Source organism: Gopherus evgoodei, chromosome 7 (assembly GCF_007399415.2).
Source record: "Gopherus evgoodei ecotype Sinaloan lineage chromosome 7, rGopEvg1_v1.p, whole genome shotgun sequence".
In the NCBI taxonomy this organism is placed as follows: domain Eukaryota; kingdom Metazoa; phylum Chordata; order Testudines; family Testudinidae; genus Gopherus; species Gopherus evgoodei.
In genome coordinates, this window is record NC_044328.1 from 103704111 (window position 1) to 103730393 (window position 26283).

Below are 26283 nucleotides of genomic sequence, written 5' to 3' on the forward strand. Positions count from 1 at the left end.
ATGATAGTTCCGCCTTTGCTGAAAATTTAACTGATATTGCATTTAGGAAAGAATTTTAAGAAACTACCATGACAACTACCTCTGCAGCTTTCACTGCTACGTATTCCAAAGTTTTGTGGATCCTGAGATCAAAAAGTAGGGCCATTGGCAAAGTGATTCAACTTCAAACAGGACTGTCCAAACAAAAGAAGTTACGTGATTACAATGTAAAATGTTAAATCATAATGTAGGTATGCATGGTCCTTTACAGGAAAATACAAACACATTCACTGCATCTAGGAATATATTCCAGTATATCTGAGGCCAGGATTTCCCCCATAGTCCTAAGAGAATTAGGGGTCCAGTTCCCATTGAAAGTCAGTGTTAGGTGGGTGCTTGACGTCCTAAGCAACCTTTGAAAGTCTCAGCCTGAATGAATATGTTTTGTCCTGAAGTTTCAGCAATTATTCAAAAATAGCTAAAGTAGTAGGTAAGGTACCTATGTTTTAAGGATACTGTGTTAGTTCCTGACTAGCTTTTAAATGTGTGTGTAATGATGTTTTTAGATATTTCTTCTCTATGGACCTGACCCAAAATATATTGAAGTCAACAAGAGTCTTTCCATTGATTTCAGTGGGCTTTGGATCAGGCCCTATTTCTTGTGTGGATATATTCAAAGTGTGCAGCATTGGGCCTTACAACTAAGTCAGACAATTCACAAAGTGTTTGTAGTGGTGCATCTCATAGGCACATGAATTGAATATATCATGCTGAATTAGATAGCTGTCACGGCTCATTGGCTCTTTGTCTTCATCTAGTATAAGCATGTAAGCAGCATTATTGACAAGGACATTTCTGTGTCTGAAAGTGTTTAGGCAGATACCCTGTTTAATGTGTTAGAAGTACTTAACTTAAAAATAATGCAGTGACATTCAGTTCTTAGTTCCTATGAAGAATGAAAAGTGATTGACAATGCGCGGGCATATTGAAAGTGCTGCCATGTATTATGCCCTATGTATCTGAGCCTTATTCTTTAGTCTGGGTTTTCTGGAAGGTAAATAATAAATAAGGAGAATGTGGCTTTAGCTGGCAAAAGATTGTATAGTTACTCTCCCCAAACCTTGAACTTCTTCTTTAGCTTACAGGATAAACAAGCCAAAATTGACTCTGGATGTGATTTCAAAATGGGATTCAGCCAAATATAAATTATGTTGCAGTATATTCCAGAGAGTAAAATATTAAATCATACTTCGCTATTTTGAATAGTAAAATACTGCTCATAATAGTTGAACATCATCTGGGTGGCATAAAAACATTTTGATCAATTAAATTGAATCTGACATTAAGTAATATAGGGATGTGTTGTATTCTGCATTTTGATCAGTTGCAGAATGATGGGAAGTGCAATAGTAGGATTAATTCCAGACATTACATCTGCGCAGTACTTCTGAATCTTCAGTTCTTGGTATAGGACGTCCACAGCTTTCATATGGCTTATTACATACAACCGCAATGAAATGATCATTTGAGAAATTCAGTCACAATTCACAAGTAAGGATCTTCAGTATCAACAGCAGCAATTACGTCTGTTCTCTCCATTTCACATAGTAAGCCATGCCATTCTGTTATTCTACAGTTCACAATGGAAAACGTATTTTTGGAGAAACACTATTCATACTGCTTCCCAGAGGAATAAAAAGCACATGTGGATGAATTGCTTATAGATACTGGAAAGGTTTGATTTGAATAATGAAATATAAGCTCACTCAAAATAGTCATAGCTTATTCATTTTGCCTTAGGATACTATGTAAAGACCTATATTAGTCACTTAGAAATATATTTTCAGAATAAATGTCTTCTGTTTCATCAGTCCAGGCGACTACTTACAGACTTCCTTGGCAGAGTTTTATTACTGAGCAGAGTTCTACAATCCAGAGGGTGTTGTAACCCACTGAAGCATACTGTTGTTGTTGCTTTTAAATTAACTTTAGACGTAGAGGACTATGGAGACAGTGGAATATGGGAAACTGCTCTTCTTTCCTGCTGTGAACAAAAGCCAGGGGTAGTTGGAATGAGGTTGGTGATGGGGAATGGTCACTCCAAAGGGGTGGAGGGGCTGAAAACAACATCAGGGAAGTGCGCTGTGCTGATAAACAGATTCACATTTTAATAGTCTTTAACTCTACAGGAAGTCAAACATACTGCAGTTGAGTGAGAGATTAATTTGGCCCATTATCTAAAAATTTCAGTATCAGATTCTTATTTTTTCTTTCTGGCTTTTAAAACTACCCCTTTTCCCTGGCGAGTTCTTTCACTGTTTCAGCTTTCATTCATCAAAAGGAACCATACAACCGTACTCCTCCATTACATTGGAACCTTCTTTCAACACCAGGAGAAGAATAGCTGTTGTCCTTATTGTATCTGCCTTTAAAATACTGTACCAGCTTTTCCGCCCCACCTAAATACAAACCCCTTTTGCTGAAACTGTTAAATACATGTAGTTAGAAAAATAATATTGAAGACATAGCCAAAGCAGCAAAAAACCCTCTGAACCAGAATATGTTCATACCACAGTTGCCAACTTTCACATGGTAAATAAGCACCCCAACTTTCACAATAAGCCAAAAATGAAGCAATTCCCATTTTAAAACAAGCCAATCCTTAGGAACCCCAATACTCTATGTGACTAGATCCCCCTGGCATGCAGTCTGGGACTGTGGTGGGCCCGCTGTGTACCCCTGACTCTCTGCCGCCCTTGTCCCTGCTTGCCAGGAGTCAATCAAAAAAAAGAAGCTACAAGCCAAAAACTAGCCAGCAAGCAGCTCACAAGCCTATTAAGCCAAAAAGAAGCCCAATTTCTGTGTTTTTTTCCACGGATTCGGCATGTCAGGTTCATACTGACACACACAGGCCTATGCGTTTTTATTAAGTATGCTATTCCAATATATTTGTACTAAAAGATTGTATACTATCCTGTCTATTAAAAATGAGAGAACTAGTAGGAAAGTTTGTGATAATTGAAGAAACGTTCAGTTTTGCCATTCAGTTTTTCACAAACTTTGCTCTGTTTTGCAATGGATCACATTATAGCCATGAAAGCTCTGTGGACACTGCAATGGATTTTATAAGCTTGCAAGACAAAGTAGCAGCAGACACATCTTTGTGATATTAACTCTCTCTCCAGGGTGTCTGTATTCTCAGATCATTACTTAGTTAGAAATTATTAGGTTTAATTGCAAGCAATTTCTTATGAAGCAATTGCTTTTAAAGTTACAAAAGATTTTTCAAAATTCTAGGTTTTTTTTCTAGATATCATGTCAAATACTATCATTCATCAAGTTTCTTCCAACTTTAGCCTTTCTTTCACTTTGCACTAATAATTATGTCATCTTTGACAACTGCAGCTATTCTGTCATCTTGTATGAATTCAGAGCCGAATGCACTTTGTTTATCAGAGTGTATATCATTAGACCAAAACAAGTGACAGTCTCCATAGCAGGCCACATTTTGTTTATGAGAATGCTTGTACAATTAATCTGCAGGCTATTCAGTGGCCTGATTACTTACTACAGCACCAAGTGCTAATTAATAAGTGTGTTATGAAATAATGTAGCATTAAACCTTTGAGTAATTTGTCATTGCTTGTTTTAACTACATTTGGCAAAAGCCATAAGTTTAATCTCTCAAAAGTAATTAAAATCAACAAGCACGCTACAAAGATAGGAATATAGACTGCTATTTTCTTGTGGTATCAAAACAGCAGTCTTGGACATGTTAGAAAAAAGATGTCAGCAAAGGAAAAGATTTAAAGCCATCTCATAAAGCTCTTGTCAATAAATATTAGTCATTTATCTTCCCCACTACATTAAATACATTTAATGTTAAAACCTAGGGTTTTTTTTAATTACACAAATTTTAAGTCACATTAGCTTCTACATTTTCAAACTAGTGTATGGTTTTTTATGCTAGCATAGAAAATACAGTACAGTGGTTGCTGTCATAAAGACAATATTTAACTATCATTACCCATAGTTCTGTTCTTTTCCTTTGTATTCACATTCTTATACTGCACCAATCATCCTGGCATCTGAGATACTAGTTATGTCCAAGTCTAGATTTTGAGGGAAAGTGTGGTATGCTGGATACCACTGTGTGAAAAATATTTTAATAACGATTACTAGAGAGAGTACAGAATTAATACTGAAAACAACATAGAGTATATAGTGCAACTATATATAGTGTACATTTATAAACAGAGAAAGCAGCATTATGGTATTAATAGTAATTACACTAATAAAATATTTTTCAGTTAGCATGTCATTATAGTTATTTCATATATGCATACAAATGATAGTATATTGTAGGTGAACTTATATATGAACATATAAATAAGTTCACCTACAATATACTATCATTTGTATGCATATATGAAATAACTATAATAACCATAGATATCACCATGGTATCTGAATGCCGATATTGAAAATAACTCATAAACTGTCTTTTTATTAAGTAATTTTTTTTATTCTTGCTGACTGCACCTTGCTAATTTAATGTGACTATATCACACATGGCAGAAATAAGCAAACTTAGCAGAAGTGGAAAGAAAAAGCTTTCGTTGGATTTTTACAATAGTGGAGAAAAAGAGCTATTTCAATAATTTAATCCTGAATGGTTTTCATAGGATCAATAACCCAAACTACATCTGTCTTCAAAGTATTTGTTGTATTTTGCTCCCTGTACTGAATGTTCAAATGGAGTTTTTCTACTGGAGAGAAGTCAGTTAAGTAAAGTTACTGAATGTTCATTCTCTTGCTGAAAGCTTTCTTTTACTCTCAGAACATTAGAATGAATATGCCTATAAGAGGAACATGCCAATCATATTTATAGTATGCTTTGTTCATAGTTAGCATAAAGGGGAAAACACTGGTTCCGTGGACAGCCTCAGCACATGAAGGAAAAAATGTTCAGGGATTGGAGTGAAGGATTTACTTCTTGGCCACCATTGCTACTACAGTATTAGGGCTGCTGTAACCCATGCAGCTAGTGTGCTGTCCCTCTGTGGGGGATGTGTGTGTGTGAATGATCTGTGAAATCACAAAATCACATATGCACTGGCCATTTTCCTCTTTGTGGTGGTTTGCAAGGAATCTCCACAGCACTGCGTGCCATGGTGCCCAAGAGATCTTAATGTCCTACACAAGCTTTCAGTGCCCTGCTCCTCATGGCAGAAGTGGCCCAGTTCTAAGGTGTGCAGGACCCTTCACTCCTGCAGATAGTGGCAGGGTTTAGTCCAAAGTACTTAAGTGAACCACCCTTCTCTCGCACTTGAATTTCTGCCTTTTGATTTACATTATGCTTTTTCTCTCAAATGGCACAAGAGATTCTGGTCCTTTGACCTCCAAGATTCCAAGGCCTGATGATTTATATAAGTGTTAGTAACATTGTTACAGATAAGCGTGAGTTAATGACTACTTTTCAGCTCAAAAATGAAACATCTAATTAAATGTATAAGAGTCAGAATTAAAGCTGATGGACCTGCTTGTGGGTATATATTTGTGGGTTTGGCCCTGAATTTCTTCTGTTCAATTTGGTGCTTGGTCTTGCTCCTGTTTAAGGCACTGTCAAGTTTTTATGGACTTAAAGGGGAGTAGGACCACAAACCTCATATAAATTGCCAGATTAAAAAAAAAATCTTAACCTGCTGTTAAGATTGAGTATATATACACCAGTGATATAGGGTACACATTTTTAGTGAGGTTGTAGTTATCCCTAAAACAAGTATTACAAGCCAGGGGAATTCAGAGTTAGAGTTACAAGCGTTATCAGACACCAGGAGGAAGGTCCTGTGGTGGGGATAAAGAGGAGGCCAAAGTCTGAGTTCTGTTCAATCCTACCTCTCCCCTGATTATTGTCATGGTGGTTCCTGATTCCCAGGTGCATTCATGGTTAGGGAGAGCAGTCAGAACGAAGGGGGAAAACGGGCTGAGTTATCTTTCAACCCCACTGACTTCTCATCTCATTTACTTTGTTCTTAAATTCAAAGTTGTATTTGATTTATTAGTAATTAATTTATTAGTAATGTTTTCAGCATGATAACTGACATAGACTATGACAGAGACATAAATCATGCCTTAAAATTCTCTTTATAAGTCATAGTCTTTGGGTATGTCTACACAGCAGATCTGTGAACAGGCTTGAATCCAGCTACTGAGAGTAGCAGGAGCAGAAAAACAGCAAAGTGCAGGTTTCAGAGCTGTCTAGCAAGCTGAGTACTTAATCAAGGTCTGTTCTGGTAGTACCTGCACTGCGCTGCCTTCCCTGCTATAAATACCTGCCCTCACTGGAGTCAAGAGTTGGCTAGGGTAAATTACCTTTATACACACCTCATAGTAAACTAGGCAGTTTCCTGTTGAGCAACATTCCTCCGTAAATGTTTTCTGCATATACTAAAGTGATGGGGGACATACATTTACTCAGTGTTTTGTATGTCCAGTGAGTTGTAGTCTTGATTTTTAAATTGTCTTAAACTATTAGCTAAATATTATTGAAAGTTGTTAAAGAATTTTTATTGTCAGGGAGTGAGCGGACAGAAGTGGGCAATGAGCAGAGATTCAACCTTCACGTTCCCAGTATTCTAACCAGGACTTTCCCTCTGAATAAAGTGTGGAACCAGCAAAATCACAGTGTGTTCCTGGCCTGCTACAGGGGTAGAAAAGGAATATAGTCCAGACCTGGCTGTAAAAATCTGACTAAATGAAAGAAATACCTCTAACGTTAAATCCCAAGGAAGAAACCTTGGTATGGCATATTTAGAAATTATATGGATTTTAATGAAATATTTTTGCAGAAATTAATTTGCACACAGCTATATGTCTGGCTGTTTTGACCTAACTGCACCTTTGATTTCTGACTGTGTACTGTACAGCTGATGAAAGCACTGTTGCTTTGAAAAACATGTTTGAATCAAATCAGAAATTTTATGAACTTACTTACTATTTCAGATAGGACAGTGAAATGTAAAATATGTGAAATGTTGTTTATGCACATGCCAGGTACTGTATTAAGGCACAGAGTAGGCATCTCAATCCAAGATGATCTACCAAAGTCTGACTGCACTAGTGTTGTAACCAGATGGGTCCCAGAATACTAAAGAGGCAATTTTTTTTTATTGGACCAGCATCTGTTGATAAGCTTTTGAGTTTACACGGAGCTCTTCTTCAGGTCTGGGAAAGATATTCAGTGTGTCACAGCTAAATGCAAGGGTGGAACAGGTAAAGAGTTAATTCATGTTGCAAGAGACCATTCAAAGTGAAGTGTCAGTTAACAGTTGTAGGACAAAGAGGTACAGTGGATTGCAGATTGTTGTAATGAGCCATAAACCCAGTGTCTTTATTAAATCCTTTATTTTTGATGTCTAGCAGAGTGTGACAAAGTTCCTCCTCTACCTTGGTGGGTCCTGAGCTTATTGGCAGATTTGCTCACCTCAGTGATCTTCCCTACACTCTGGGTCGTCAACTCCTGTGTCTGATCAGGAGTTGGGAGGTTTGGGGGGAACCTGGGTTCCAGCCCAGGGCCCTGTGGATTGCAGCTGTCTATAGTGCCTCCTGTAACAGCTGCATAATAGCTACAACTCCCTGGGCTACTTCCCCCTGGCCTCCTCTTTATCCTCACCACAGGACCTTCCTCCTGGTATCTGATAACGCTTGTACTCCTTAGTCCTCCAGCAGCACACCCTCTCACTCTCAGCTCCTTGTGCCTCTTGGTCCCAGCTCCTCACACGCACTTCCTCTCCTCTGGCTCCCACCCCCGCCTGACTGGAGTGAGCTCCTTTTTAAACCCAGGTGCCTTGATTAGCCTGCCTTGATTGGCTGCAGGTGATCTAATCAGCCTGTCTGCCTTAACTGGTTCTAGCAGGTTCCTGATTACTTTAGTGCAGCCCCTGCTCTGGTCACTCAGGACAGAAAACTACTCATCCAGTGACCAGTATATTTGCCCTCTACCAGACTCCTGTACCCCACTGGCCTGGGTCTGTCACACAGAATTATGGACTTAAGTTTCCAGGCTTGTCTTTTGAAGGTTTCATATGAGGATGAGGACTGAGCGATCAGATCTGGAGTTGATCGCTTTGTGAAAAGTGTTTGCCCATGGGTGATAAGATGTTTTTGTTTTTTTCTCAACTTTCTGTGTGAGTTCATTCAAGAGCATAGTGATTGTTTCATTGCACCCACATAGTTTATTGTTGGGGCCAGAGCCGTAACAAGGAACTTTTGTGCCTGAGGTAAGGGCCGGCTCCAGGCTCTTCTGCAGCAATTCGGCGGTGGGTCTCCGAGTCCCTCTTGGAGGGAAGAACCTGCTGCCGAATTGCTGCCGCCGCTTCATTCATTCTTCTGCGGCAATTCGGCGGTGTGTTCTTCCCTCCGAGAGGGGCTCGGGGACCCGCCGCCGAAGAATGAATGAATGAGGTGGCAGCAATTCGGCAGCAGGTCCTTCCCTCCGAGAGGAACTCAAGGACCTGCCGCCAAATTGCTGCCGAAGAAGTGGCGGCGGTAGAGCTCACGCTGATCGCAGTAGAGCTGCGCCCCTCTGCTTTGCGTATCTGAGGCTAGTGCCTCACTCGCCTCGCCCTTGTTATGGCACTGGTTGAGGCACTTAGTGCGCTGTGTGAGATACACCACATGTGAAAGGCATGAGTAGGAGCCAGGGATCTTGAAAAGTTTGTTGTCTAGTATTCCTGCTTTGATTTTTAAGTACGTTGAGGGTTCACAGTGTATGATTTAGTTTTGGAATGTTCACAACTTAGGCGTGATACAGCAAAAACTGAGATGATGTAACAAAATGTAATAGCTAGCTAGCTTAACCTACATTTCTAAATTCTGTCCTTTAGTCATATTGAAAGTGTTTCCCTTAAACCTCTTGTGCTGAGCTGTATTCATTTTCAGAAGTTAAGTACAGATATTAAGAGAGAGGTATAATCATTGGATTCAGAATGTATACTTTCCATAATGTGCAAAATTGGATTTATGTATAATTTATCACCAGGGTCAAACCTGTAATTGTTGCTACAGGTGACGTAAAAACAGGTTGAAATGAGTCTTTGTACCTAAATGCGGTGTAATAATATCAAATATATTTAAAATTTGCATAGTACCAAGATAATTTATAATTTGGCTTTGGCATTAAACAGCTGCTCCCTTCAAATATATCAATTTGCCGTATACAAATGAAAAAGAAGTGGGAAATAGTTCAGACACTATTCTGTCACCATCTGCACTTTCTCCACAAAATTACAAACATGTGGGATTGCATATTTTAATACCTGTTTTCTTGGGCCAAGAGGTTTTTTCTTCTTTGAGAAATTCCATATTGCAATTTACCTACCCCACAGGAATGAGATGACAATCTGATTTAATGTAACTCCAGATTTAAAGTTACAATATCACAATATACATTCTTCCTTTATAGGCACTATATATGGATTGAAGAGATTTCCCTATAAATGTTTCCAGATGATATGAAATTTATAGAGCATCTGATAGATGCATAGATAGGAGCAAAATGCCAGCTAGTGTAGTTGCACAAACTCCACTGCAAAACTCAGCTGTGATCCACTATTTTCACCTGTGGATTCAGTGGGCAAGGCAGTGTCCACTGATTCATATGTTCTGATATGAAACAATGGTCTTGTGAACCAGCACAAAAAACCTTTAAGGTTTGGGTACCCTTACTCATGCTGAGTAGTAACTTACTTTTTATGTAGTCCCATTGAAATCAATGTAAATAAAGGTATCACAGTCTAGCCCATAGTAAATGATAGAATAAAAAGGGTCCTGTTCTTCCCTGTTGCATGTAACCTCAAATAAAGGGAATCAAACATATGACCGATAGTGAGAGCTGATTGGAATTTTTTAACAAAATGTTTTTTATAAGCCCAGAAAAAAACAACCGTTTTAAAATAGAGTTTCTAGATGTGTTTGTGTATCTGGTATTTTGCCCAGTGCTTGAGATGAAACTATCAGTGAGCTATGGGTCAAAATGGTCTCAATCTGTTGAATTTTATCCAAGGTAGTTCATGGCACTCAAAATCTTTGGGGGACCCAAACTGAGAATGGTATTTAAGAAAATGTACATATTTACACTGCATGTGCCAATACAGAAAAGTGGCTAAAGGGTTACCGTTCCTCCCATTTTATATGCTTTACACGTGACTCTTGTAGAGGCTCTGAAATCTGAACAGTTAATCAAATTGCTTTGAAATTTAGTGTGGTTGGTGATGATGCTGGGTAGCATTAGTGATGCAAGTTTGGAGTTATTTGCCTTTAGGTACAGGGGACCCCAAACCAGTTTTCTCCAGTTGCCTTGTATTGTTAAACTAATAAGTACTAATGACTGGATGAATCACTGGTCTGTCGATTTCTGTGAATTCACCCTTCAATTAATGTATCTGGATAAATTACCATAATCTCCACCCAAGACAAAAGAAGTTTAGGACAAAGTGGTTTGAGGTTGTTACAATTTGTGAGTTACGGGTGGCCATTTTTTGGGGTGTGGGGGAATGTAATCAAATCTTGGGGGGGGGAGAATAGATGGGGAGGTGCTTCCTGAGAGGGGAAGGGCACTAGGGGGTGGAGGAGTGGGGGAATAGGGTTGTGGGGGACTGAGGCTGCAGTGAGGAGAGGGAGGTTATGGAAGGGGGATGAATGGGGGTGGATAGTAGGGGAGGTGAGAGAGGTTGGGGGATTAGGTGAAGAGACATGGCACACACATACACCCAGTTCTGCCAATGCACCCAACCTGCCTGCATTCCACAGCTCTGCCAGGGCACTCCAGTACCCTATCCCCTCCACCCTGCAGCCTCAGCTCTGCCATGAACCCCAACACCTGTGCACTCCACAGCTCTGCCAGAATATTCCATCCTCACTATGCCCCTAGGTTTGTCAGTGAACCCCAACCTTCTACCCTGCAGCTTTAGCCCTGCCAGTGCACCCCAACCTCCTACTCCCTCACTTTGCCAGTGCATCCCAACCCCTGTGCACCCCAAATCTTTGGTGGTGCACCCCAATCTCTGTGCACTCCACAACTCTGCCAGTGCATTCCAGCCACCTTGCACTCTAACCTTTCTGTACCCATAGTTCTGCCATTACACTCCAATGTTGTCTCCCAGCCTCCTGCACCCCAGCTCTGCCAATTCAACCTAAATTCCTTGCACCCCAACCCCCTGCAGCCCCAGGTGTGTCAGTACACCCCAACCCTGTAATACTTCCCAACCCTGCTAGTGCACCACAACTACCCTATACCCCAGCCTTCCTGCACGACAGCATTATTCCCTTGTAACATAGTTATCCTTTGCTCCAGACACTGGGTGTGATTTGGGTTATTTGGTGGTGGTGATGGGGGGAATTAAGGAAAATAGAAATGTTTGTATACCAAGGAGTGAAGACTTCAAGGGCATTCCCTGCTTGTGGTGGGGAGCCCTAGGTATGGTAGTGTGGAGGGCCCAGGTTGGACGGGGGACATGTTGAATGGGTCTGGGGCATGGCTAGGGAGATGTACAAAAGCAGAGCTGGTGGGAGGCGGCTGATGTGTGTGTGTGTGTGGGGGGGGGGATTCTGGCTCACTATAGTAATTGCTGGACATACACACACCTGCCTAAGTAACTCCTAACTCCTACCAACAACATACCTTTTCCTGTTTAAAAAAAAAACACCCAACTATCTAGGGAATTCAATGACAAAAAGACTAAATTAATGCAGAGTTAAGGTTTTTGGTGGCATGTCTTCTCCTTGCAGAGCATTGAGCTTAGGAAAACTCATGGCCGAAAACCAGGAAATGCACCGTTACAGTTGCCTATGCAAACTGAACCCTGCCATCTTTCAGCAGTGCACCAATAAGCGCCCCAACAGACATACCTTTACTCTGTCCTCCCTACAGCTGTTAAAATGTACAAGCTCTTCGCCTCCTTTTAGGACCCACTTCACTCTCACCCACAGGTGTCCATCTAATGCTATTAAAGGACAAAACAGATCAAAAAGTGCTTGATCAGCAAATATTCGAGAAAGGTGATAAATAAAAATATTTAATTTAATTATTTTAAATGATTAAAACATAGTAAATCAAAATTGAAAGGGTGAGAAGAAAAGTGACAGAAAGCTGACTTGATAGCTCATTATCCAAGAGATCCTTACCCTGCAACCCCTAGACAACAAAATCTAAGTAGACTCTTTCAACCAAATATAGGCTGGGGTATGTAGAATCAGTGATTGAGCTCCCAGTGGGCTAGAAAAAAATGGTTTATAAATCAGATTCACACAGAAACTTTTTCAGTAACTTCCCAAAGGAGAGACTCAAAATTCAGGCATGAGAAATAATCTGAAAAGGCTTCCCATGCTCTGCCCAATTGGATCCTCCTGTTTAATCTGTTGCTGACTCATTCAGCAATAGTGATTATTAGTTTTCTGTAGGACATGTGTACTGGGGCTCTAATGTAGGATATTGAGACAATTGGAAAAGCTTTCTGTAAGTAACCCCCATCCACCTACTGGGATAATCCAAACCTGTTATTGGGGTACCATAATTTTAATCAGAAATGTGACTTTTCCTGCATCAGCATAGGGGAGCCCCCTTTCTTTATTGTATTATCCTTCTGAAAACAATAGTTGCAGTGTGCCCTATACTGCCCATTATTCTTTAGACACATGCTTTGTACTTAGACATGAGACAAGAACATTTCCTCTGACTTTAAGATGAGCAAATTATTTTCTTGATTTCTTTCTGACATGGAGGCTGGTATGAAGCCAAGAGATTCACTGGCCACAGCTTGATTAACCTGTATAAAATCTTGTTTGCCAACTGTATATCATTGCTGGGTCTGCTGGTTGGAATTTTTTCATCAAATAAGATTTTTGACATCCAAGAGTATTTTTTTTTAAACAGTCTGATCTGTGCAGAGGTCCAGGAAGGCCTCTGTACCACTGAAGCCCTCCTTGAGTGATGCACAGTTCTTATCCTTCCCCTCTGTCCAGTGCTGAATTTCACTATTAAATTTTTCTGAAATTCCTTTTTTCACCCTCAATTTTTCCAACGAGCTCTAAATTGAGACATGGATAGATCCTCAGCTGAATGCATCCACATCCACTTATTGTAATGAAGTAACAACTTCCCTTGTATATATTATTCACCTATAATTTTGTAATCAGACATCAAGGCCTGATTGTCATAATTGTGTGACTAATTTGCATTCAGAATTACCAAGGTTATGCATGCAAATTAGGTATCTGAGTCTGCTAGTAGACATTGCACATAGTGGTAATTGCACATGGAAATTAGGTTTATAATTACACACAAATGTTTGTGTACGCAGTTGTACATCTGCACAGATATCCCATTCAATGTCTAATGCTCTCATATTACTGTGCAAGAGCTTCAATCCTATGATGATAGGTACTAAAAAACATCCTGAGGTAGATGGACTGATAGGTGAGAGAGAAATTTTCACTGGTTTCTAATGCTACTTACTATCAAAAGAACGTCATACGTAAAAATAAGAAGATGCAAAGGCCTTTTTTTAATGCAAGGGAACCCAAGATTCTATTTTGGATTCTCTCTGACTTTGAATAAGTCATTTAAAGGGAGACTATAAACTTGCAATCACGCTTCTAATTTAAAAATGTGGTGTTTGCTGATATTATAAAATATTTTTGCAACCTTTTTTGAGAAGCTGTAACATCTTGTAATTTACAGCAACTCTCTGAAATTTGGAAGAGAGCCCGTTTTCAGTCCACAGATGTCTCCTCCCCTCCCATCCCCAATCACACCCCTCCTTAGACCCAGCACATGCCCCCAGCAGCCAGTTTTTCACTTTGAGGGCCGTGTATGAGCAAGAAGTGCCTCACGTCTGGTGTGGGGAGGGAGAGAGAGAGCCTGGATTGGTCCTCCCTGATTTCTCTCTCCTGCACGTACCATATGGCACCAGTGGCCCGTTTGTCCTCAACAGTAGTGGCCTATTTCTGCTGACACCTAATGGAGTTTAGTCCTGTAGCTCAAGTGGTAGACATCTATACTGTAGACTAGGAAATTACATTAAAAAATTATGGTAACTTTCTTTTATGGTAAAAGAAAATGATTTAGGTTACAAAGTCAAGCAATTGCAAGTTAGGGAATGCTAGATTTACAGTTGCCAGTGCAACCTTAATTCTACTCCCTTGTGCACATGCATTATAATAAAGCCTAGTTTCATGGTCATATACTGTTTTTTCAAGTTGGTGTCTTTAAACACACGGACCCTCAACTGTAAAATCAGTTTAGTGTCATACTTATGTGACTTTCAGGCAGCTGTCAAGCTTGCTTTTTTGGAATGCACTGAAATTGGTTGAAAAATATGATGTAGGTACAAAGTATTGTTTACATGTGCAGCACTCCTGCTGGTGTGTGTATGTGTATATATATATTTATATATATACACACTTCCTGATGTGGCTACTGATTGGTGTTTATATAATGTACAAAAACCCAAGCAGAGGTATGCTAAGTTGAAATGCTGGCATTCTCACATCCAAAATTAGATGCTTTTTTGAAAATGTAATGCCTGTAGTATTCCTTTACTAATGAAAGGAGTTGCAAAACCATGACTTACAATATGCTTTGGTCTAGCGAATAGCTACAGATGACTGGAAATCTGAAAAAGGAGAAACTGAATGTCTGGAGCTTTGTTTTTTTCCCCTTAAAAACAATAATCATCATGGGCTAGATTCACTGAACAATACCTTATGCCATCAGTAATCCCACTGAAGTCATTTGGACTGCTAATGGAATATAGAATCACTCATTGTCATTATGGGTATTGGAATCTGGCTTTTTATAAAATACAATAGGCACAATAATACATCTTGATTGTTTTAAAACAAACCCACCCTCAACTACACTTAGACTAACAACTTGAGAAATCTATTATTTGTTCCACCTTTGAAAAGACTTTTAACTTCCTTTAGCATAACTCCAGTTAGTGCAGTTTATCCATGAAACCCAGCATGGTAAAGATGTGCACTGCGCATTAAAGAAACAATCATTTAAATGTTATTGACTAAATTTTCTAGTGGGTGGATAAACATAGTGTTGAAGTGCTGTTGACATTCTCAAACAACAAAGAACAGATTGAAAACCAATGAAAGAGAATACAAAGCATAGTTTTTAAAAAAAAAAACACCCTTAATTAATTCAGTCCTTTTGCAGAATCACCTACTAGCATCTGCTCACTATGAGGCCGGAGGCAGAAAACATGGATTCATTAAAATTCATAGTGCATGAAATCCATTGTCAACATTTTACCGTTTTGTATAGCAAACAAATGTCAACATTATATTCTTACATATTTCAACAACATATTTTTCAGCACATCTATATCTAACTATGAGGAGAGAAAATATTTATTCATTTGATAGATCTATAAATTGATTTCTAGATTAAAAATTACTCACAATTACCAGTAAATTGTTTCTTTATACTGTATGTTCATATGTAATAGTGTACATACATTGTCAAAAAGTTTTCACAGTATCCATGAAATAATCTGAAACGTTCTGAGCTTTTGTAAACTATTGTGAAGTCTTCTTTTATAGCGAAGTTCTTCATTAGTTTAATTGTGTTTGTGGAACAGTAATCTGCTTCCAAGGGCAAAAATTCAGTTGGGATAGTTAATTGCTTATTTTAATACAGTTGATTTATTAAAAGATAAAAGGTCAGAACCTTGACCCTCCTGTAGAAAGTTGGTATTGCCAGTTTCCAGGAGATTCCACCAGTCCGGGGCATAAGAAGCAGCTATGACAGCTGTGCCCTACCTCATCACCACCTCTGCCAGGTCTGTGAGAGAGAGGGCGTGGCTGCTACAGCTAGTTGAAATTTTCTAGTCAAAATAATTGTTTTGACAAAAGATGGATTTATCATCAAAGCAAAAATATTCACAGAAGATGTTAATTTAGGTTTAATTTTTCCATTTTTCAAGGCAATCCAAAAAGCAAATTTTTTTTGTAGTAATCCTTTTCATGACATTAAACTGGATGTGATTTCCATTGAATCTAATTGGAATCTTGACTTCACTGGGCTTTGGATCAGGGCCATAGACAGTACCCAGGAGGGTATTCTGAATTATTCTAGGAACAAAGGATCAGCCCCAGAATTGAGGGACCACTATCTTTGTGTTCCAACCTATCCCAGTACACTCAATACACACAGGTTGTGGTTGAAAAGCTGGCAATGTAGTTTGCTGTCAACAGAAGCTTAAATTTCCAAGGATTTTAAAATTTGTATTTGGTTACAGTATAAAAAAGTTCAATGCATTTATTGAATATTTGAGTCTTTTATTCACATCATTTTATTATTACTTTAAAAATTTCAGTGCAATACAGATGTATTAAACAATGGCACTTTAACTCTTTATTTTAGAAACAGAATTACTTCTTTGTTTCGTTTGGCTTTGTATAGGAAGTGTTTTGAAAACGTTCAATTACAAATATTGCTTGGCCATATAGAAATGTAGGTGTTCCCCTACTGGATCAGATATCCATTTATTTAGTTCTTGCTCTAGTTAATCTAGTTCTTTATCTAGTTTTTTTTCTAATTGTAGAAATGCCATAAAACCAAATGTACTGTAAAGGTTTTTCCGAATAAATGGCTTCCTTCTCTAGTCTTCTTCCACTCCCGAACTCTTGATTTTCTTGGTTCAAATTATTAATTTATATCTATGTATCTAGTAGGAAAGAATTGCATTAAAATTGTCATCATTATTACTATACACATATTTATTGGTGTTAGTTTAAATTATCTGGTTCTGGAGGCAAAAGCACCATTCCACTATCTAGGCCATACTGGGTTTTATGCTGTCACTGCTTATTTAGAGAAACAAGGATTTGCCTTTTGGCTATTCAAAATATTGAGCTGTGTGAACCACATTTAGAAGGTCACTATGAACATTAAACTACACTAATTGTTTTGGAAAAATTCTGGTGGCAAAAACATATGCCTCAAAATTGCCTGGAGCTGAGATATAAATTTTTTACCTCTAATTTACTAGAGTTTAACAAAATAGAAAGTATTCTGGCTTCCAATAAACTATAATATACTTATATTTTACAAAAAAAATTTGCATTATAGAGAATTGTTTGAGAGTGACTTGTACTAGGTGATACTACATACAACTTCTTTTTATAGCAACGTGGTTCATGACACTATGTTTGTCAGTTTGAATGTCAATCTTTCTGTTATAAGCCTAGAAGATTTAATTTCCTGATATGAAAACATTGTTTTTAGAGTGAATTAGTTGTTTGGTTATAAAAATCAGATCATTCCATGTCTGGTAATTTACAGTCTCTCAAAAATTGCCAACCATTTTTGATGCCCAGTATGTCTGGAACATATTCTGACCTTATTATTATACACTTGTGGTGGTGTTCTACTATTGCCAAATGTAATATTCATGAAAGGGGACAGAATTTTGACAGTTCCAGAAAGTGATTGATTTATGTACTTTTATGTTTTAAATTCTGGAGACTTTCTTTTAAAACAAATGAAATGGAAAGAGAGCTAAAATTCTCCTTCTTGGAGCCCAGAATCTGGCTCCGTTAACGTGCGGCCTTTGTGAGCTCGCACAAGCCACCTTCAACTCATAAGCATCCTTTCCTAATTCTCCTTTCCCTCTGTTATTCTCTGTTACGTGCTAATTTCAATCTGTGCCAGGTTTGGTGGACTGAAAATAGCTTGAGAACTGGACAATTTTCCTGCTTCTTTTATAACATAGCTTTTTTTTGAAATCCTATCCAGACATCAACTTACACAAATCAGATTAATAACACAAGTTTCTAACTTGTGCATTAATCTTGGACTTCTAATTTCTCTTGTGTCATAACACTCCTGTTTGTATTTGACTAACAGATCTGAGAATATCAAATAAAAAAACACGTCTATCCTCCGTCACAGATATATCCAATCCACTATACCCTTTACTCCCTTCTTAAAATTATTGCTAATATTTGTTCTTATTGAGCATAGACAGATCCTATTAGATTTTTTTTCTTGCTTTCTTTATTTTTGTTGGAACATCTACTGGGAATATGTTGAAGCTCCCTCTGCCTAAACAGGCTGGGAATTGGGTGTTATAAATTGTTGAGAACTGTCTCAGTGTTGACAGCTGGCTGTCCAGCAATTCAGGATTGTGATTTAAATATGTATGAGAAAAACAATTGAATAGATAAGTAACAAAATTGTTCCCTTTATCCCAGATTTACTTTAATCTTTATTTTATCATTAATGTTATATAGGTATATTAAAATAGCCATACATCATCAGTCAATGACCTCTATAAAATATATTAACATGTATATTGAATTTGTTAGAATATTGCCTTTACAAGCTGTTTTTTTCATGTTTCAGCACTTCAGGGAACACCTCAACAAACTTTTTGCAAAAGGAATTGGAATGCTGGATATAGCTTTAAATGAAGCTTTCAACATTCTCAGTGATGTAAGTTTGCACCTTTCTTTAAGCATTTGCATTGATGCTCCCCCTCTCAAGTTAATTGCTGAAAATAAACTTTCATTTTGTCATCTGGTACCACTGAGAACAGCCTAGATCCATTCTCTTTGGAACCCCCTTTCAGGTAGTTGAAAGCAGCTATCAAATCCCCTCTCATTCTTCTCTTCTGCAGACTAAACAATCCCAGTTCCCTCAGCCTCTCCTCATAAGTCCTGTGCTCCAGCCCCCTAATCATTTTTGTTGCCCTCTGCTGGACTCTTTCCAATTTTTCCACATCCTTCTTGGACACAGTACTCCAGAGGAGGCCTCACCAATGTCGAATAGAGAGGAATGATCATGTCCTGCGATCTGCTGGCAATGCCCCTACTTATGCAGCCCAAAATGCCGTTAGCCTTCTTGGCAACAAGGGCACACTGTCGACTCATATTCAGCTTCTCGTCCACTGTAACCCCTAGGTCCTTTTCTGCTGAACTGCTTCCTAGCCATTCGGTCCCTAGTCTGTAAGAGAATGGGATTCTTCCATCCTAAGTGCAGGACTCTGCACTTGTCCTTGTTGGACCTCATCAGATTTTTTTTGGCCCAATCCTCTAATTTGTCTAGGTCTCTCTGTATCCTATCCCTACCCTCCAGCGTATCTACCATTCCTCCCAGTTTAGTGTCATCTGCAAATTTGCTCAGAGTGCAGTCCATGCCATCCTCCAGATCATTAATGAATTAATGTCATTGTATTATTCTCTATATTTGACAAACATTTTAGGAACATACACAGTTATAAATGAGCAAATGATTGTCACTGCTTTTACTTTTAGCACAAAGATTACTAGACAGCTAGACAGTTTTAGACAGCTATGTACAAAAGTAACTATCTGAAGAGTTTTTATAACTTAACGTTTCTGTCTTCCCATATTCATAGAAAGAGAAATGCAAAATTCTCTTGATTTCTGTCTAGACATAGACCGTTTGGAAACAGTTCAGAGGTATAATAATATTTCTCTTATTTATCGGCCAAAACATGAGGTCAGCTTTTGATTTCTGATAACATTCCTGTGAATAATGTCTATGTACAGGAACACAGTCATTTCAGTCTGAACATCATAATGGAGACAACCCAGTACAGCTCAATTAGTTTTCCTTTACCACCACTGCCATAAAAAATCATGTTGCGTTCTTTGAAAGAATATCTCTTACAGAATAGAAAGGAATATTTTTATTAAAATCAGGCCCATTATCTTTGCCGGAGATGTTTCCCACACAAGGTAAATATCAGAATGAGTGATTATTGTGTTGTGCTTTCATGTAGTATAGTTCACAAAGATCTTTTCTTAGTAATTTCTGGCAAATCTGAAATACATTATCATGCGTTATTTTTCCAACAGAGAACAACTCTACGCTTATTTTGATTCTATTGACTGTCTGCTTCTCTGACAATTTCTTTTAGAAAGAACAAGCAAATAAAAAGAAAGGCGGAGGGGAAATGAGTGAGAATGAAAGACAAAGGGTGTCTGCTGAATGTTTATTTTTAATTGCACCAATTATAACCTTGACAGTTATTTTAGGTTTAAAGCCATTGGTTGCAACTTTTATTGAAATAAACATAGATTTAAGGCTTGTGTATGGGGAACCCTATAATCATGATTACCCCATAGTGCAAGTGCAAATGCCAGGCCAAGACATGGGATTGCAACTTCCTTCAGTGCAACAGTCAGGCCAAAGCTACTCCTAGGGGAATGGGCTCATCTCTTTCTGCAACTAATTATAAGCAATTACCTCTTTCATCAAGATGCCCATATGGATGAGCACTTGAAAAATTGTAAATTACCGTATCACAAAACTATAGTACAGCCTATCAAGGAAGGCATGAGTACCCAATGCAATTACGCAAGGCAAAACCATTGTAACCTGAACTCGACAGGGGTAAAGGAAAGGTGACTATGTGCCACCTTTTATTGTCTGAAGTCCTGGGGCTGGCAGGGAGCTGATTGTTAGGGAAGGCTGCTCTAAGGTAAAATACCAGCATCCAAGGATCACTGGGACCTAGTACCACAGCCCAGTTATCCTTTTACCCAGGAACAACTCTAATGCCTAGAGCTAGTTTCTTAACAACAAGGTTATTTCAAAATGATACTACATGAAACCCCACTCTGAAACTTCTCCTAGAAGCTAGTCTATTCCTAGTGAGTCTTTCGCAAGGAACCATCTGTCCCAGCCTGAGTTCTTTTTGTCTGAGGTCTACTCCCACCTTCCTTCTATCTGGGTGATGTTAATTAGATAAGTGATTTAGTAAAAGCCACTTAACATTTTCCCTACATGAGCAACACTTGCTAAGAAAGCAAATGTGAATACTCATGGATATGAATTCAAAATTCAGTTTGTGCGAATATTTTCAAATTTGTCAGAAAATATGCCTTACAGTGAATGATTTTAAGAAGTTTAATTCAGTAGATTATGGAAAGAGCCTGTAAGAAATGAGTTGATCATGATTTATAAATACTTCATAGGGAGCAGTAGAGGGCCCTTTAATCTATTAGACAAAAGTATATCCAATGGTGGAAAGCTGAAGCAAATATATTCCACTGCCCGCATGTCCATCTAATCAGTATGGGACTAATTCTCTGATACAGAACATGCCAGACATGGCTATAGGAGAAGCTACATGAAGTAATGAGCAACTCCAGCCTGTTTGTAGAGTTTATTAAAAACCCCAATGTGGACACAGAATTTAATATCAGAAACCTGGTGTGCCACAGTAAATATCAGCTATCCTATGCAAAAACTCATCCTAGATTAGCCCTCCAAATCCATAAACATTGGAAAAAATATTGATGCCAGTGATCAAGAAAACCTGAGCTCCTAGGTGTTTGTATTCAAATGTGTAATTTGATAATTGCTTAGATAATACGGCACTGAGTGCAGTATAAAGCCTACTTAAAAACCTACTTACGTAAATAGATAGCAGAGAGAATTAAGTGAAATCCTGTCCCACTGAGCTATAACCATGATGAGTGAGAATCATTGAGAAGGTAGTGATGGAACATACTACATGTACTTTCAGACCTTACCAGCATAGAGTACTGTTTTCCTCCATTTATAGTATAAAAATACAGGTAATAGCTTCATATATTTTTACTTTACAAATGTATAACATGATTTAGTTGGGGTTGGTCCTGCTTTGAGCAGGTTGAACTAGATGACCTCCTGAGGTCTCTTCCAACCCTAATCTTCTATGATTCTATGAACATAGAAGTATGTCTTCTGTATACATATACACGCATATACTCTCTTACAAGTGTGCTTTTAAACAGCTTTGTCCAGAAGAATGCTACTTAATCTCCCTTAGAAGGGGACTTTAAACTATTTTCTACTTCATCTACAGTATGTGATCTTTAAGCGGTAGAAATTTGTTCTTGTACATTACAGGTTAGTTGGGGTGTCTCACTCATAGAAAAGCTATTTATCACACAAATCAACTATTGAGATTCTGGCTGGGTTTTTAGGATGGTTCAGAGGTTACAGTAATTAAACTCAGCTCATTTTGTCTCGCAATTACCTACATTTCAGTTTCAGTATTTGCTTAGTTTGTTAATGCTAATGTCTTTAAAGTTGAAGTTGTTGATACTAATGTATTTGAAAAGCACATTTAAATCCACTCCCAAGTTTTTTCCAACCATTGATTTATGCAGTATTCATTAGTTGCTGCAAGAATACCAATGTGCTTGGTACAGTAGTTAGCAGCACCTACAATATCACGTGACAACTGCAATTATCTCTTTTGGTGATGAATGCAATCTTTGCAGTGATTACCTTTTTTAAAAAAAATCATAGCCAATTAAATAAGATTCTGTGACATTTCAAAGACTTAATCACAACCAAAGGCTCTAAATGTCAGGATGCATTGAAATTTTCACTGCTAACTGATGAATCACTGAGTTAATTGTAGTTCATCATAAGGCTCTTGTCATTGTTATTATTATGGAAAACACTTTCATCACTCTTGCTATTCAATAAAAATAAAGTTCTAGACAAATATGAGGAGCTATTACTCATCAAAGCATTTGAATTTAATCACATTCTTCAAAATATTCAAACAGTAGAGTACCATGTAGAATAATGTGGACATAGACAAAGAATAGTAATGTTTTAAAATAAATATATGAAGACATCCCACCTCCATCATTCACCATTCTTTAGATATTCTAACATACTTTGCCCCTTTTTTCCGTAATTTAACTAGGATAATTTAAAAAGAGTAGTCCGTGTGAAGAATCCTCCTTTTGGTAAAGTAATTTTCTGGATATGGGAAAATGTTAGATCTAAGGACATCATAATGAAAGGAATGCCACCTTTCTTACTCATAGACTGGATGGGTTTGGAAAAGTAGCACAAGTCAGAGACTTAAAATTGCAATTACAGAAGGTCTGAACCACAAGATGAACCACAGTAATTTTGGAAGAACTATGATTTAATTTCAGTGCCTCAGGGATCTTGGTCACGATCCAAAACCTGCTGAAGTAAATAGAAAGATTTCCAAACAGAGACATTCCATTTTCTCAGTGTCTCCGGCTCTATTACTTCATCAATAGATCTACTTACAAACAAGTCATCTGTAAACATCTGATGGGAAAAGAAATTGCATCACTAAAACACAAGTAGGCTAACCTCAAGATTAGACAAAGCCTTCAGAAGCTTTCTGCTGGAAACCCAATGTATCCTTTCTTTGAGTGTAGAGGAAAGGATATTGGAGATTCATTTGGGGAAAATGCAATTTAAGAAAGATAATTATATCTGTGTTGGAACAAATTGATAAACAGCAATAAGTCATCAGGACCATATGGTATTCACCGAAGAGTTCTGAAGGAACTCAAATGTGAAATTGCAGAACTACTAACTGTAGTCTGTAACCTATCATTTAAATCAGCTTCTGTACCAGATGACTGGAGGATAGGTAATGTGACGCCATTTTTTAAAAAGGGCTCCAGAGTTGATCCCGGTAATTATAGGCCTAACTTCAGTACCAGGCAAACTGGTTGAAACTGTAATAAAAAACAATATTGTCAGACATATAGCAGAGCATAATTTGTTGAAGAGTTAACATGGTTTTAGTAAAGGGGAAATCATGCCTTACCAGTCTACTAGAATTCTTTGAGGGGGTCAAGAAGCATGTGGACCGACGGGATCCAGTGGATCTAGTGTACTTAGTTTTTCAGAAAGCCTTTGATGAGGTCCCACCAAAGGCTCTTATGCAAAGTAAGCTGTCATGGGATAAGAGGTAAGGTCCTCTCATGAATTGGTAACTGGTTACAAGATAGGAAACAAAGGGTAAGTATAAATGGTCAGTTCTCAGAATGGAGGGAAGTAAATAGTGGTGTCCTCCAGGGGTCTGTTCTGGGACCTGTCCTATTCAACATATTCATAAATGATCTGGAAAAAATGAAGATGGAGCACAGCAGGCTGCTGAAGGACAAAGGGCGAGGAAGAAGAGGCGAGCAGCTAGTCCTGCAGAAAGAGGGGAGGAGTCGATGGAGGCGACACCAAGTGTGAGCCCTAGGAGGACTGTAAGGGCGAATACAAATTGTAAGGAATTGCGACCACCTGCTGTGGGGGATAGACCGCAGAATCGCACTGTCGCCAGGAAAAGGCAAGTTTACGTGATTGGAGACTCTTTACTGAGAAGAGTGGATAGGCCTGTAACTAGACCTGATCGGGAGAACAGAATGGTGTGCTGTCTGCCAGGGGCTAAGATACAGGATGTGGACCTGAGGCTGAATACGATCTTAGCGGGAGCGGGAAAGAATCCATTGATTATCCTTCATGTGGGAACGAATGATACGGCTAGTTACTCGCTGGACTGTATCAAGGAGGACTATGCCAGACTGGGGAAGAGGCTCAAAGACATCGAGGCTCAGGTGATCTTCAGTGGGATTCTGCCGGTTCCTAGAGCGGGGCGACGAAGGAGTGACAAGATTATGGCGATCAACAGATGGCTTAGGGAGTGGTGTTATAAGGAGGGCTTTGGGATGTACGGTCACTGGGAAGCGTTTACGGATAGACGACTGTTCGCTCAGGATGGACTTCATCTAAGCAAGGAGGGAAATAGAATTCTAGGATGGAGGCTCGCCGACCTCATCAAGAGAGCTTTAAACTAGGAAGTTGGGGGAGATGGTTGGGAGATGTTCGGGAGATCTCCACGCCGGAATGTAACCTGGAGAGGAAAGTGAACAAAGTGAGAGGGGATACTCTTGTGGTCCCAAGATTTGATCCAAGGAGGAATAGTGGAGAAACCAGAGTAGCGGGTGATGCTGGTGGTAAAAGGTCTCTGCACGACGGGGGAAAGAATGTCACTGATGCCAAACGCCAAAAATTAAAAGGCCTGTACACTAATGCGAGGAGTCTAGGTAACAAGATGGAGGAACTGGAGTTACTAGTGCAGGAAGTGAAACCGGATATTATAGGGATAACTGAAACCTGGTGGAATAGTACTCATGACTGGAGCACGGGTATTGAAGGCTATGTGCTGTTTAGGAAAGACAGAAAGAAAGGCAAAGGTGGTGGAGTAGCCTTGTACATCAAGGATGACATTAACTGTAGCGAAATAAGAAGCGATGGAATGGATAAGACAGAGTCTGTCTGGGCGAAAATCACATTGGGTAAAAAAGCAACTAGAGCTTCCCCTGAGATAGTGCTTGGCGTGTGCTACAGACCGCCGGGATCTGATTGGGATATGGATAGAGACCTCTTTAATGTCTTTAATGAAGTAAACACAAAGGGGAAATGTGTGATTATGGGGGACTTCAACTTCCCGGATATAGACTGGAGGACGAGTACTTGCAAGAATAATAGGGGTCAGATTTTTCTGGATGTGATAGCGGATGGATTTCTTCATCAAGTAGTTGAAGTACCTACGAGAGGAGATGCCATTTTAGATTTGGTGTTGGTGAGCAGTGAGGACCTCATAGAAGAAATGGTGGTAGGGGACAACCTTGGTTCGAGTGATCATGAGCTGATTCAGTTCAAACTAGATGGAAGGATAAACAAATGTAGATCTGGGATTAGGGTTTTTGACTTCTCGAGGGCTAATTTTAAAGAGTTAAGGAAATTAGTTAGGGAAGTGGATTGGACGGAGGAATTAGTGGATTTGAATGCGGATGAGGCCTGGAATTACTTTAAGTCTCAGCTGCGGAGACTGTCGGAAGCCTGCATCCCGAGAAAGGGGAAAAAAACCATGGGCAGGAGTCGTAGGCCAAACTGGATGAGCAAACAACTCAGAGAGGGGATTAGACAAAAGCAGACAGCTTACAGGGAGTGGAAGAAAGGCAGGATCAGTAAGGAAAGCTACCTTGGTGAGGTCAGAACATGTAGGGATAAAGTGAGGAAGGCTAAAAGCCGCATTGAACTGGACCTTGCAAAGGGAATCAAAACCAATAGTAAAAGGTTCTACAGCCACATAAATAAGAAGAAAACAAAGAAAGAAGAAGTGGGGCCGCTATACACTGAGGATGGAATGGAGATCAAGGATAACCTAGGCATGGCCCAACATCTAAACAAGTACTTTGCTTCAGTTTTTAATAAGACTAGTGAGGAATCTAGCGATGATGGAGGGATGATAAACGGGAATGTGGATATGGAAGTGGATATTACCGCAACTGAGGTAGAGGCCGTACGTGAACAGCTCGATGGGACGAAGTCGGAGGGCCCGGACAATCTCCATCCGAGGATATTAAAGGAACTGGCGCGTGAAATTGCGAGCCCGTTAGCGAAAATTTTTAAGCAATCGGTAAACTCGG

General features: G+C 39.0%; 1 protein-coding gene across 7 annotated transcripts in view; it reads left to right on the top strand.

Moving 5' to 3' along the window:
* CACNA2D3 (calcium voltage-gated channel auxiliary subunit alpha2delta 3) overlaps positions 1 to 26283 on the top strand; it is an 828400-nt gene that overhangs the window by 454551 nt on the left and 347566 nt on the right. For all 7 annotated transcript variants that reach the window (XR_004001243.1, XM_030569375.1, XM_030569373.1 and 4 more), the window contains one exon: positions 18401 to 18490. Coding sequence is in view for 6 of the 7 variants with exons in the window: in XM_030569375.1 (XP_030425235.1) it covers positions 18401 to 18490 (90 nt within the window). In the remaining variant the exon portion in view is untranslated. The remainder of the gene's footprint in view (positions 1 to 18400; positions 18491 to 26283) is intronic.